The sequence below is a fragment of the Apodemus sylvaticus genome, chromosome 1 (assembly GCF_947179515.1).
Source record: "Apodemus sylvaticus chromosome 1, mApoSyl1.1, whole genome shotgun sequence".
NCBI classification, from domain to species: Eukaryota; Metazoa; Chordata; class Mammalia; order Rodentia; family Muridae; genus Apodemus; species Apodemus sylvaticus.
The window spans coordinates 153980414-153994592 of NC_067472.1; the positions used below are offsets into that span (position 1 = coordinate 153980414).

The 14179-nt window shown below is 44.3% G+C and overlaps 1 protein-coding gene across 2 annotated transcripts in view; it reads right to left on the minus strand.

Annotated features, from left to right (window-relative positions):
• Window positions 1-14179, minus strand: part of Atp10a (ATPase phospholipid transporting 10A (putative)) — a 174810-nt gene that overhangs the window by 34253 nt on the left and 126378 nt on the right. For both annotated transcript variants that reach the window (XM_052161529.1, XM_052161526.1), the window contains exons 4-8: window positions 9094-9200; window positions 8631-8762; window positions 7369-7499; window positions 5538-5790; window positions 2665-2882 (exon numbers count right to left, since the gene is read on the minus strand). In XM_052161529.1, coding sequence (XP_052017489.1) covers window positions 2665-2882; window positions 5538-5790; window positions 7369-7499; window positions 8631-8762; window positions 9094-9200 — 841 coding nt within the window. The remainder of the gene's footprint in view (window positions 1-2664; window positions 2883-5537; window positions 5791-7368; window positions 7500-8630; window positions 8763-9093; window positions 9201-14179) is intronic.

Sequence of the window (14179 nt, forward strand, 5' to 3'; positions counted from 1 at the left end):
ACCTCCTTATCTTTGTCTCTAAGAGGATGCTCACCCATTCACATACCTACTCTCCCCTCACTCCCAAAACATCCCCCTTTGCTGGGGCCGCAAGCCTCCATAGGACCAAGTGCCTCCCATTGATGCCAAATAAGGCAGTCCTCATGTAGCAGGAGCCATGGGCCAACTCAGATATACTCTTTAGTTGGTACTTTAGTCCCTGGAAGCTCTGAGGGGTTGCTCCAGTTAGTTGATACTGTTCTTCCTACGGGGTTGCAATCCCCTTCAGCTCCTTCAGTCCTTTCTCTAACTCTTCCATTGGGGTCCCCAAGCTCACTCCAAAGGTCAGCTGTGAGTATCTGCATCTGTCTTAGTCAGGTGCTGGCAGAGCCTCCCAGAGGACAGCTACACCAGGCTCCTGTCTACAAGCAGTTCTTGGCATCAGATAGTGTTGAGGTTTGGTGTCTGCAGAAGGGATGGATTCCAAGGTGGGGGGTGCCTCTGGACGGCCTTTCCATCAGTCTCTGCTCCATTGTTTGTTCCTGCATTTCCTTTAGACAGGAGCAATTCCAAGTTAAAGATTTTGAGATGGGTAGATGGCCCCATCCCTAAACTGGGGTCCATGTCTATGTACTGGAGGTGGTCTTTTCAGGTTCTATCTCCCCACTGTTGGGTATTTCAGCTAATGTCATCACCATTGGGTCCTGGAAGCCTCCCGCATCTCTGGAGTCTGGGACTTTCTAGTGGTTCCCTGCCCCCGCCCCGTTCCCTACCCTCCAATACTCTGTATTTCTCTTTATTCTTCTGGCCCTCTGGACTTTTCTCCTATCTCTTCCCATACCTGATCCTGGCCCCTCTTTTCCTTTTCCCTCCCCCTCCCCTCTCCCCTCTCACACCCAGGTTCCTCCCTTCCTCTGTCTCATGTGATTATTTTGTTTCCCCCTTCTAAGTGGAACTGAAGCATCCACATGTTGGCCTTCCTTCTTATTAAGCTTTATATGGTCTGTGAGTTGTATTGTGGGTATTCTGAGCTTTGGGGCTAAAATCCACTTATCAATGAGTACATGCCATGTATGTCCTTGGTGTCTGGGTTACCTCACTCAGAATGATATTTTCTAGTTCCATCCATTTGCCTGCAAAATCCGTGAAATAGCTGAGTAATACTCCACTGTGTAAATGTACCACATTTTCTGTATCCATTCTTCTTTTGAGGAACATTTTGCGTTGTGTCCAGCTTCTGGCTATTATAAATAAAGCTGCTATGAACATAGTGGAGCATGTGTCCTTGTTATATGTTGGAGCATCTTTTGCATATATGCCCAGTAATGGTATAGCTGGGTTTTCAGGTAGGACTATTTCCAATTTTCTGAGGAACTGTCAGACTAATTTTCAAAGTGGTTGTACCAGCTTGCAGCCCCACCAGCAATGGAGAAGTATACCTCTTTCTCCACATCCTTGCCAGCATCTGCTGTCGAGTTTTTGATCCTAGCCATGCTGATTGGTGTGAGGTGGAATTTCAGGGTTGTTTTGATTTCCTTTTCCTTAATGACTAAGGATGCCGAATATTTCCGTAAGTGCTGCTTGGCCATTCAAGATCCCTCAATTGAGAATTATTTGTTTAGCTCTGTATCCCATTTTTAATAGGGTTATTTGGTTTTCTGGAGTCTAACTTCTTGAGTTCTTTGTATATTTTGTATATTAGCCCTCTATTGGGTGTAGGGTTGGTAAAAATCTTTTCCCAATCTGTAGGTGCTGTTCTGTCCTATTGACTGTCTTCTTTGTCTTACAGAAGCTTTTCAGTTTCATGAGGTCCCTTTTATCAATTGTTGATCTTTCTCACTAGATATTTAACCTTCACCATTCTGCCAGTATAAATAATATATCGGCACATTTCTGCTACAGTAATTGTTGGCTGAATGACTGAATTGCTGAATTAGAACGTTTGAATACATCATGTAGCCTGGATATACATTAAAGAATGCTAAATTCCTTAAATTAAAATTAAATTAAATTAAAGAAAAATAGGCTCCTTTGCATCCCATAGACTTCCTTCCCACATGACAGATGTGAACCCAGATATTAGCATCTACAATTCTAGATACCTGTACTTAAATGATAGCTTCTATGTGGGTCTAAAAAGTCTTAAAGGAGTGAGGCCATTCAAAGTGAGTACGATTAACTTCTCCTCTGTTGTTAAAACATAGTGAAAGGACCCTTTCAGAACCTGTTACTCACTTTGAGAAATGTCTGTGCCTAATGATAGCAGTCCATAAACATACTGGCCATGGAGAGGACAAAAGAGAAGCAGTTTTATTTGCTGTGTGCTCATCTAATTAAAACTTTCTGGGGCAGGTAATTGGCTCTGCCTTTTCACACATGTCATCTTGTTCTGATGTTTTGTTCATTTCATTTGGCTTGGCTTCCTCCTCTTTGTCACCCTCTTTAGATGACTCATGCAGCATCAGATACCATGGCGAAGAGGCTGAAGAAATGTTTCAGGAAAGATAAAATGGTATAGAGGGGGTGTTTCTAGAAAGCTTCTGCTCATGGAGCACAGCCAAGCCTTAACTTATTTGTGTGATGAAAAAGAGATAATTTTGATTATCAGAGACAATGGACAGTGGAATGAAGGCAGAATGATAGGCTCGCATCCCTCCAGGAGGGCCACGCACTGCCTGCACTCACCATGGGACTGCTGAAGGCAGTGTGCTTCGACAGCATGCTGGCTCTCTTGGCCTCAGCCCGACTGCCTGTGCGCCGGTGGGACTTGACACTTTGGGTCTTGTGAGTCATCCAGATGCTCTGATGGCTCCCAGTGCTGCCACGGTGGGATATTGTGCCCACCTTGGACACCACTTCCTCCTCTTCTGAGTCTACCTCTTGATACCTGGCCAGTCGCTGAGCTATGAAGACAGGGACAAAATGTTAGTCATCAATGGGGTCAGACTGAGTTAATCCAGGATGTTGTAGGTTCCATGAGCCTGTGTCCCAGAGGGACACTCAATCCTCATTCTCCAATGATAAGGCTACATTTAATGTTTCGAGGGGATTTAAAATGTTCCTACAGCATCCCTACTGACTTGGATTCTCCATGCACTGAGTGGAGCTAATAGCGAGGGAGCTGTCTATAAGCACCACTAGACTGTGAAGTGCTATACAACAGCAAGGTTCACTCTCTTGAGTTTGCTCAACTAATCGCATATAGCCAGGTCTGAGCCCAGCCAGTGAGGCCCTATTGAAGAGGATCTTGACTGTGGTCCTGAGCTGGAGCCTTGGGGATTCACTGGTTAGTAAGGTCCCCACATTCATATGAATGCCTGAAAAATGGCATGAGGAAGAGCTCATGCCACTGTGTCTTGTCGGTGGCTCTGAACAAATCTTTCCAGGATTGCCAGGTTAGGATGGCTTTCTGAGTCACGGGTGAGCAATAAGCAAAGTACTCAGAATTACTCCTTCAAGCCAAGTAGTTAATCAGAAGTTCAAGTGCAGGCACGGAAGTTGGTAGAAATATTAGGGCAGCCTAATATCAGGGGATTCTGAGAGATGCCCAGATAAGGGGGTGCCCATGGTATTAGTCAGCCATGTGAGCAATTCTTTTCTATTAATCACCAGCCCCTCCTTCAGAGATGAGAAGAAGATAAGGAAGGAGTCACCTGCCCAGTGCCATCAGGCTAAGCACTTCTCTATACCAAGATGCCAAACATCTTCATCTGTTCTCTACTGACATGTGGCCTAGTGTGCCTGCTGGATTGCAAGGAAGAGGAAAGCCTGGGCACATTGTTGCTGTGCCCACATTATAGTGTTGTACATTGAATTTGCTCCAGTCTGGAGAGGAGCAACCTATACCCACAGGCCTCCTTCCCCCTGAAGCTGTGGAGCCAGGAAGGAGCCACTTCTGAGGTACTGTGGACTGAGGCCTGTTTCTAACGCTACAGGCCTTTGAGAAGCCTGAACATAGGCATGCAGCCAGCTAGCTGTAAGTTATTAGGTCACGACGTGAGAGAAGAGTAAGACCACAGTCCCTGTGGCTAGCTTTGGTATGTGAGCTCCAGCAAACCATGGGCTAAACCTTCTGGAGAGATCTGTTTCAGTCTTGGCACTTCTGCACAGCACAAAGATGCATATAAACTTTTATTCCTCAGATACTTAACTGTTTCCTCTGGACGTGACAGAACCTTTTAACCCTATCTTTGCATTTGACTTCTATCAAATCTATGATTCTGTCCCACAAAGTCTCAGATGACAACTTTATTTCTTAATTGTGCTATTGATATCATGTTTTATTGACAAATCATAACTGAACATATTTAAGGGTGCAGATGATTTGTTTTGACATAGTATAAAATGTGCTATACCTACACATGAAACTAATTAATATAGCCATCATCTCACTAAGAGGATACATCAGCACTGATTGAAGGCACTGCTGTGCTAGAGATCTCAAACCTGCTCTTGCCTATCTGAAACTGAGTCCCAGCTCTACAAGGCTGCTACAAACACAATGCCTGGGACTACACTCCAGTGCACAAAGCTGAGTAGGTTGGAAGGGGAACGGGAGGCAAGAGGGTTAGAGTGTGCAGTAAGGACAGGGAAATGAGGTTAGGAAGGTAGGCGGGGTAGATAGGTAAAGGCATGGAAAACCACTAGCAGATTACTTGGGGTGCACATGAAAATGTTAAATAGTAGGTAGATTCCTATGCTTCCTGTTATATTGCATACAGGGGAACACAGGGGCCAACAAGATAATTCTTAGGTGCTGGAGTGAGATGCTAGCTCAGTAGCTACAGATATGTCCACTGTATCACTGCTTCTCCCATTCCACACTCCATTCTCTTGGCGGTCTGTGCTTTTTTGTTGTTCTTAATTGGAAATTAGGGGATTGTGTGTGTCGAGGGTGGTGGGGTGGGCTCACTCAAAATTGCTATTCCTCCAGAACCCTGACTGCAGTGCAGGCACCTGCAACATTGTATCTTCTCTTGGCACAGGGCTTAGGAAGCTTGGTGGTTTTGCCTGAGCCTTTGTTCAGCAAGGAGGGAGGCAGCAAAGGATAAGGAAAGGAGAGACAGAGGAGGCAGGACTGCCTGAGTAAGCAAAGGCATAGAGACTCGTTTCTCTCAGGCTGGAGTGGACATTGTGTTCCAAGGCTAAGAATGCAGCATAAAGTACACAGTGCCCGTCTGAGAATTTTCAGCTGATAGCTGAAAGATAAATGAGTGACAACAGAAAAAAAATCTCTCCCTCTCTCTGTGGTACAAAGTGAAGCCATTGCAGAAACTAGCACTTCAAGGGTGTTGTGTCTGGCTGCTGTGCTGCTTGCCTGGCAGAAAATGAGCCAAAACAGATGCATATCATTCCAGACATGGCAGCGAGCACGACAGTGTCAGCTCGTTCTATAAATAGTTCAGGGCTCCCAAGTGATCGCGAAGGATTTATCCTCCCTTGAAAACCAGCATTCCCTGAAGCTTGGGAACTGTTTCTCCTGTCTCCTGCCCATGCAGATTTGGAGAGAGCAGTTTTCTAATCCAGCCCAGACTGGAGGCCCCTGTCCTCACACTCACCATTGGCATCGTGAGAATATTCTATGCCGGACACAGTGCATCTTCGAAAGACCATCTTGTTCTCGGTTAATGTGCCGGTCTTGTCTGAGAAGATGTATTTTATCTGCCCTAAGTCTTCTGTTATGTTCAGAGCTCGGCACTGCAGCTGTGAATCTGTCTCCTCATCATAGAGCTCTATATCTTGGTTAATGAAGTATACTTGGCACACTTTAACAATTTCAATGGAAACATATAAGGAAATTGGAATCAAAACCTAGAAGAAAAAGGCACACGGAATGAATGACTATGAGCACCAGGGAGCAGTTTTCAGTTAATACAATCGAATCAAATGACAAATGACCAAGGAAGCAGGAACTGTACTGTACCTTTAAGAGCTTAAACGGGTTGGCTTAAAGTCACTATTGGAAAAGGATTAAAAGCACTGGCAAAGAGTTTAAACTAGAAATAGCCTAGGCTGGTGCATTTGCAGAGCGGAAATCCACTCCTATGTCTGGAAGGATAACGATGGCCTGGAGAGTAAGTTGTGCTTGAGAGGGGCTAGGAAAGGAAAGAGAGAAGAGAAGAAAACAGGCACAGTCAGAGACCTCAGCAGCAAAGTCACCTCTAGCTTGAGCAGTACTCTCCCTCATGCTTCCCCTGAGCCCCAGTGACAGGAGCTGTCAATTACCCAAGGATGTGATAGTCCAGGGGGGCAGCCATGGGATGAAAAGACTGGTTTCAGAGGCTGGTTTTATGTTGCAGTACAATTTTGTGATCTCATGCAATAGAGAGCGAATGCAAGATGGCATAAGAAAAAAAATGCAGTATGGTTTGATCATTCAAGACCAACTTTCTGGAAATGAATGTTAATTTATAGAGCCATAACATTGAACTAATATTTATGAGCCCAGAATATCATCTTCTGACTAACTCCGTTCTCTTGGTAAATTAATTATGTTAATAAGACACCAACTATTATCCTAACTCAAGGCTAGAACAAAATTTACATTTACAAAAAAGCCCCAACAAAAAACAAAAAACAAAACCTAATTTGCAATGTTAAATGGGACTGTTTTCCCACTGTAGGAAGGAACCACTGATAAGGTGAAGCTGGACACAGCCTCTGGTTGCTCTGTCCTCACAGAGGTTAGTGGTGACCCTCACTGACCCTTAGAGCTCTGGGGATGGTTTTACTCTTTATCAGACCTTTCTGGTGCTGCCATTCAGTTACAGATAGGGAGGCATGTGAATATATATGACTGCTACTGAATACTAATGCTAATATATGCAGCAGCATCAGGAGGAATCCTGGGAGAGAGACTCATCTGCAGAGAGGCTGTGAATGAAACAGCTTGGGGTTCTGCTCGCAGCAAAAAAAGTATTCTGTTTGGTTTCCTCGATTCATGGAGAACTATATCAACAGAACACTCTCATGTCAGGAAAGTGGGTGGGGGGGCATGCGGATGTCCTCTGTTAGGGCCTGAAAATTTCTGTAGATCTAAATATTATGCCCAGATTAAATTTATTTTTTAAAACAGTACTGAGGCTGTATCTCAATGGTTATAACACTTGCCTAGCATGTGTGAGGCTAGTAATAAATCAGTAATAATTAATTAATAGTAATAGAAAAACAGAGAAACAGTGGCAAAACTCAATCCCCAAAGCATTAATCATTTAAAGGAATGCAAAGAAGAACATCAACCGGAAAGTCACCAAAGAACCTTCAAACAGAATAAAGGCAACGTGTATTTGTGATTCTTCAAGATGCAGAGTTTATAGGAAATTCTTAGCAAGATCTTTGAGTTCTCTAGAGGAAAGGAAAGAATTACCATATAATATTTATGACTGTTACCTGCAGAACTATTATCATTGTCAAAAATGAATAAACCGCAGCTGTGGCTGGGGATAAAGAGCTGCCATCGGACTCCGGAACATCAAATAGTGCTTTTTTCTCTTGGTAGCGCCGAACCCACAATCCATGTCCTGCGCATGTTTAAAGAGAGGCGTCATTCATCTGACAGAAAAAAAGAATGCTGCTTGCGAGAATTAAGATTTTTTTTTTAAAAAAAAACATTGTTACTGGACCTGACGTATTTGTTCTATCAGCTTTCTTTGCCATAAGAGAGAGCATGGTGCATAGTACTCATGGACCCTTTAGCAGGCAGCTGGAAAGAGCGCACACTTTGTGTTTTGCTTACATGAAGTTTCTTAAACTGTGTATGGTCCTATAGTTGTGATCATGTCACTTGGGAGGCTAAGGTAGAAGGAGCAAACATTCTTGCTCATCCTGGACAACATAGCAAGAACCCCATAACTGCACCCAAGTGTTTCCTGTTGATGGTGCTGAATGGCACCACTGGTCATGATATAGAAACTGCCTGGGGGCTGGGAGAATGACTTCATCATGCAGGTGCCTCAAAAACACAGAGTCACAAGGGCCTTGGTAAACAAGCATTAGGAGCTCAATACTGCCCATGTGGTCCCTTCTTGGCGATTCAATTTTCACATGTTACAGTTTCTCAGAAGTCGAGGGTTTTGCAGGTTTCTTCCTAAACTAAGTTCCACACCTATCTAGTTACAGAAGCCTTTTGGTGTTCTATTGGCTCTGCTTGAATCACCTGAGACCATGCTTCAAGATGATGTTACACCTGTCTGGACCATGACGACAAGGTAGGGACAAGGCTGGAGCCTCAAAACAGGTTACTGCAGAGGTTATACAACCTTTCAGTCCCCTTCTAAGACCCAAATTGTTGTTTTCTCTTTCGTTACACAGCCTCACTGCTGTATGTGTTCCTCTCCTGTTGCTAGCTTTCATCACAACTGCTGAATCCTCTTTCACTGAACTCATTACTACAGCTCTGGCTCTGAAGGATTAAATCACACACACACACACACACACATACACACACACACACACACACACACACACACACAAGCTCATTCATCTCAGTGTGGTCACCCTGATGCTGAGCCAGGCATTCCCAGAATCCAAGTAGTGAAAATGGTGTTTTGACCTTTAAGGAGCCGGGTCTAGTGGAGTCAGGATAGCCCCCAAGTTTGCCTGTAGGCTGTGCAGCAGTCTACTTCACTGAGGACTCATCTTGGGAGACTTACCAACCGCTGAAAATAGAGATATACAAACGAGGAGAAGGACACACCAGAGTACATCGCAGTTCATCTGCCGCTCAAGCTGGCTGCGCTTGTAGCGGGGCCCGCTATTGTTCAGCAGCGCTTTGGTTTCATGTCCTGCAGAGGAGCATGGAGGGGTATGAAATACAAATCTCCTAAAGATGGACCAGGGACTGGATCCCACAGAGCAATTTTGCTGGATTACAGTTCTCTAAGAACCTTGGTCAAAATGGGATTCAGAATGAATTATTTATTTAACAACTGTGAAATGAACAGAGAGAAATACATTTTAAAAAGGAAGAACACTACTGAATTGTTACTAGAACCGACCTTGTTTTCTACAATGGGTACGTACAACTCTTATTATGAGATAGAAATTAGAAAGAACTGTTGGGGAGCACGCAGTACAGTGTGACAGTGGATGGTCTAAGGTTTAGCTTGCGCCTACCTGCGTAGATGACAATTCCAGCCACGGCTTCTGTGTTTCTGATGGTGCATCCTCGAAGCAGCAAGTTTTCCTTATGCAGCCCAGCCTTCTCCCCATTGCTGTGAATGCTGTGGAGGAACATGGAGCAGGGCATGTCACATGGCTGCACAAGCACTTGTGGAAGTACCCGAGAAAACTCTGGGAAACCAGGGTGCTGGACAGGGAAGCAGTCAGAAGTCTTCACCATGACTTTCTGGATGTGTCTCCATAGCAGCTCTGAGGAAGCTGCTGCACATTAGCATAGAAGCCCCAAAGCTGCTATTTATGTACACTGAATGGGATTAACTGGGAACTGACTGCAAAAAGTGCCAATTCTGTAGTTGCAGGGCAGACCTTGGAAGCTGACAAGGACAGTCTCCCTGGGTGACTGCTGATACATCTATCTAGTCTACCAGAAATGAGAGTGCCAGTCAGTGTCGTGGGTTGTCACAAAACACACACAGCCCCTGAAAGGAAAGGTATGAATTTTGACAAGTTTTGCGTGTGTGTGCATGTGTATGTCTGTCTATGGTGTATGTATATGCCAACATGTGAGCTACGTGCCAATAGGGAGGCCAGAGGTCTGTCACCCTGTTCTATTCCTTTTTATCTTGTTTCCTTGAGACAGAGTCTGTCGCTGAACCCAGACCTTATCATTTTTTTCGGCCAAGCTGTATGGCCAGCAAATGGGGCTGTGTTTCTGTTTTTGTTCTCAGCTTCTTCTTCCAGTGCTAGTGCCTCAGGTATGTGTGGCCACACCTTATCTCTACATGGGTGCCGGGGATTTGAACTCAGGTCTGCGTGTGTACAAGTTCTCTTAGTCACTAAGCCCTTTCCTCAAACCTAATTTTGGCATCATTTTACATCTATTTTTCATAAAGTTATGACGATATTAATATATTTAATCTGAGATGTATGTAAACTATGAGCATTATAAATTTTGTCAGTACTGTATAGATTCAAAGGTACTGTTTAACTTTAAACCATTGACTTTAAAACTTGTCCTCTTAGTCCAATGATCAGTGCTGTCCAACAGAGTCTACACTAGCACGACCATGGAGCAAACCCAGGAGACCAATATACAGGTCACCTTTCCATACCCACCATAGACATCCTTCTCCCCACCCTTATCAAAAGGTCTCCTCTTGGCAACTCAGACGTATCTGAAAGTAGACATATCTGAAAGTCATTCCTTCCTAACAGCTTCTGGAGTGATGCACATTAGCTGCAGAAATAAATACATTTTCTATTGAAGAAAAGAAACTATACAAAATCAAGACTAAAAGGCTTGCTGTGCTTAAATGTATTGTAGGTAATTTACCATAATTCACCACAGTGCCAGTTCTTCTGCGAGTGTGTAGAAAGGGACTCTCCAGGGACTATTAAATAAGTCCTGTGCAGATGGCTCACAGCAGGAAACCCAAGACAAAGGTACAAGACTGAAGCTAAGCATCAAGAGATTGGGCAGCTACACACAAAGACTGACATGTACAAAGCCATGCCCCATTACTGTCCCATTACCAGGGAGAGAACTTCCATGTTGTATCTCTCATGTAGATATTTACCGAGGGAGAACTAGACATGAAAAAAAAAATCTTCTCTGGGGGGCAGTGAAAAACAATGAGCCCAGTTTTCTAGAAGCACGATGAACTCAGCAAAAATAAGAATCATATTTCATATTCAGTCTTCTCTGAATCATGTGTAACTGTAGCCAGCCCTCTATAACTCTGGCCATTGCACATGTGGATTCAGCCAGCTACTGGTGGGGGACACTGAGGTGAGGAATTCTCTACAGTTAACAGGTTGATTTTTTTCTTGTTATGTCTTGTAAAATACAGTATACAACTATTTACACTATACAGTTTTATGTCATATTATTTAGAGTTTACAGGAAGGTATGTGTAGTGTATGTGCAAACATTATGCCATTTTATATAAATGACTTGAAGGTCTGTGAGTTTTGGTATTCACAGTGAAGAGTTCTGTGAATAACCTCCAAGGTGTTGAGGATTGTCTTTCAGTCTCTGTCTCTGTCTTAACGTGCTCGTGTGTGTGTGTGTGTGTGTGTGTGTGTGTGTGTGTGTGTGTGTGTGTGTGTGTTTTGTACTAGGGGATAAACACAGGTCTTTTAAAATGATAGGCAAGTGCAACCTGAAACTGAGCAACTCTCCTGAATCCAACACTATGCCTTCAAATCAAATCAACTGAGAATTAAACTAATCTCCAGAAGTTGAACCAGCCTATTATAAGGACCATAGCTACAGGAACAAGCAGCAGACGCAGGCAGCACAAATATTTATATTACTCCCCTGAGAAAAGAGCCCATATCAGAAGTGGAAGGAAGACTAGAGAAGAAAATAAGCCCGTGGTCCTAGCACTCAGTAACTGGTCTACTACCGTGAACTTCTGAGGCAGAGTGTTCCCATCAGCAGCAGAACAGACACAGGGGTGTAACTCAGTTCCAAAGATGCTCAAGAGGAGAGCCTACCAAGCTGCCATTAGCACCTGCTTCTCGGTTATAGGCCCAACTACATTGTCCCTAGAATTCATTTGTTGAAATCTCAATCCCAAAGCCCCAAGATATGATGGTGTCTGTAAGAAAGAAATTAGTTTAAATATGAGAACAGAGCCATCTCCAACCCAATCTGACTGACCTTCTGAGAAGAGATTAGGACACAGGCATGCAGAGAGAGGCCAATGGGAAAAGACATGTGGACAAGTTGGCCAGCCACAAACCAAGCACGGAAAGTTTGAGAGATATCAACACACTGATACCTTGGACTTGGCCTTCCAGGCTCCAGAAAGAAGAAATAAACCTCTGTCTTTAATTCTGCCCAAGGGTGGTGCTTTGTCCATGGCAACCAAGCGCATCCTTTAACATGTAGTCTAGCCTACTTTCAAGTCCTTGGGCTTCTTGAGTCATCTAACCATGCTCTTCTTAAAGAAAACTCTCTGGAAGCAAACCTCTATGAAGAACTGACTGCTAAGATCCAGTGATCCCAGGAAACCTCAGCACTCAAGCAGATAAATGTCTGCTTTTCACTCTCAAGAGGCATTGCACCTCTGTAACTTGTGCTGTTGAGAACAGGTCTCATTCATCTGAGTACAGCGTGTGAGGAAAGGTGGGTACTGGCTACCACATACACGACAAAGGACAGTCATAAGGGTAAAAAATCACCCAGTCTCATGGTCATAGGGGGACAAGGCCTTGATGCAATGCCTACCAAGCCCCCCAGTGCAAAGGAGCAGCAACTTGCAAAGGCTTGAAGTCAACTCCTTCTCCAGGGTAGCTAATCTGCCCCACTCAGACACCAGGCTCTTCAATCTGTTCTGCTCTGAGATAGTTCTATACCAACCTGGCCTTGAGGTACACTAATGTGTGATGAACTCCTATCTGCTTTTCTATCACCACAGTGATCAGACCTCAACATTATACTCCTAAATGTTCTAATCCAAGACTTCTGTTTTCACTCCATGTCTGAGGCACTGCTCCAATTCACATTTTACAAACTCCTCTGCGCCCCTTTGGGAGGAGACTTTGTAGGGTGTGTACTTCCTTAGCTACCCATGGAGGCTGTCTGCTCTGTAGTGCCTTAGCTCTTTGTAGGTTTTCTGTTCTGGGCAGCTATCCACAGAAATGTCATTCCCTCCTCATGCTGGCTTTGGTGTCAGAGGAGGGCCCTCTTATAGTATGGGCTCAGTTTTACAGCCTGCATGTATATCATCTCTGCTAAATTTCTAGGTCCCCAGACAGGATCCTCTGTCACATTCGCTACCTTGTTGTCCTCCTAGTAATGGGAAAATTCTGAAGGCTGCCCTGGCCTTGGCTTTAGGTTGGATCTATTGGATGGGAATGTTAGTAAAGGAGTAGATGGAAGCAAGGGTTAGGGAACAAATCTGTGCCTTCTTGGTCAGAGAGCACCGACTGACTGTGTCTCTTCACCACAAGGACTTTCACCTCGTGTCCACTCCTGCCCTTGAGTCCAGCGACCTTGTGGTGGTAACAAAGCAACTGCTTTTGATTCAGGATCTCTACTGTGACTTAATACGTTCCAAGGCTCCCTCTGCCCCTGTGCAGGTAACTGAACTCATACTTCCATGAATTTGAGAACACCATCTGCCCCTCTGAGCACACAAATTGACATAGGCAGGAAGGACAAAATGATAACAGTTTGGAACTGCTGAACCATAGACAGACTTTCTTTTGCTATAATACATTGTTCAGGATTTTATTCATCTAATTCAAATACATATAGGAAACTACCAAACTGCTTTGTGCTGATGCCCTGTTTCCTCGAGGGATGACTATGTCTATGAAGGTGAATGAAACCACTCAAACATTGATGAGTCTGGAAGATAAGATTACGGCTCACCTTAAAGCCTGCTGATTGCTACTGATGCTTGGATACATTTCACACAAATCTGAGAGAAATTAAGGAACTGAAACAGTTCAATTGTCGGTAATGATCCTGCTGCTATACCTCCTGGGATATGGTGGTTTGAATAAGAAGAGCTCCCTTAGGCTCATATATTTGAATACTTAGTTTCCACTTAAATGCTGGACCATTTAAGAGAGCTTAGAAGATGTGACCTGGTTGGAGGAGGCGCGTCACTAGGTGTGGGCTTAGCTTAGTCCAGTTTCACTTCCTTTCTGCCTCTTGCTTGAGGATCAGAACGTGAGCTCCTGCTCAAGTGCTCGCATGCACCCCTGCGGCCGCACTCCACACCATGATAGAAAAGTACTCACCTTCAGAGACTGGAACCAACTCCCTTATTAAATACTTGTTATAAGTGCCTTCCTTAGTCATGATGCCTCTTGCAGCAATAGAGCATTAACTAAGACACAAGGTGACAACAGTCCCTTCATTGGTCACCAGGGTGAGGAGGCTACCCCAGTAAGCACACTACATTCCAAGGGCACACAGCAGTCACCCTGGTGCTGTGGTACTGTACCCAGGTCTGTGACATGCAGGGAGGGAATCTTTGTGAACCCTGACTCTACTCTTGCATGGGAGAAATAGGCTTGAGATCAAAACCTCCCCAAAAGATAAAAACAAAACCCTCTATTA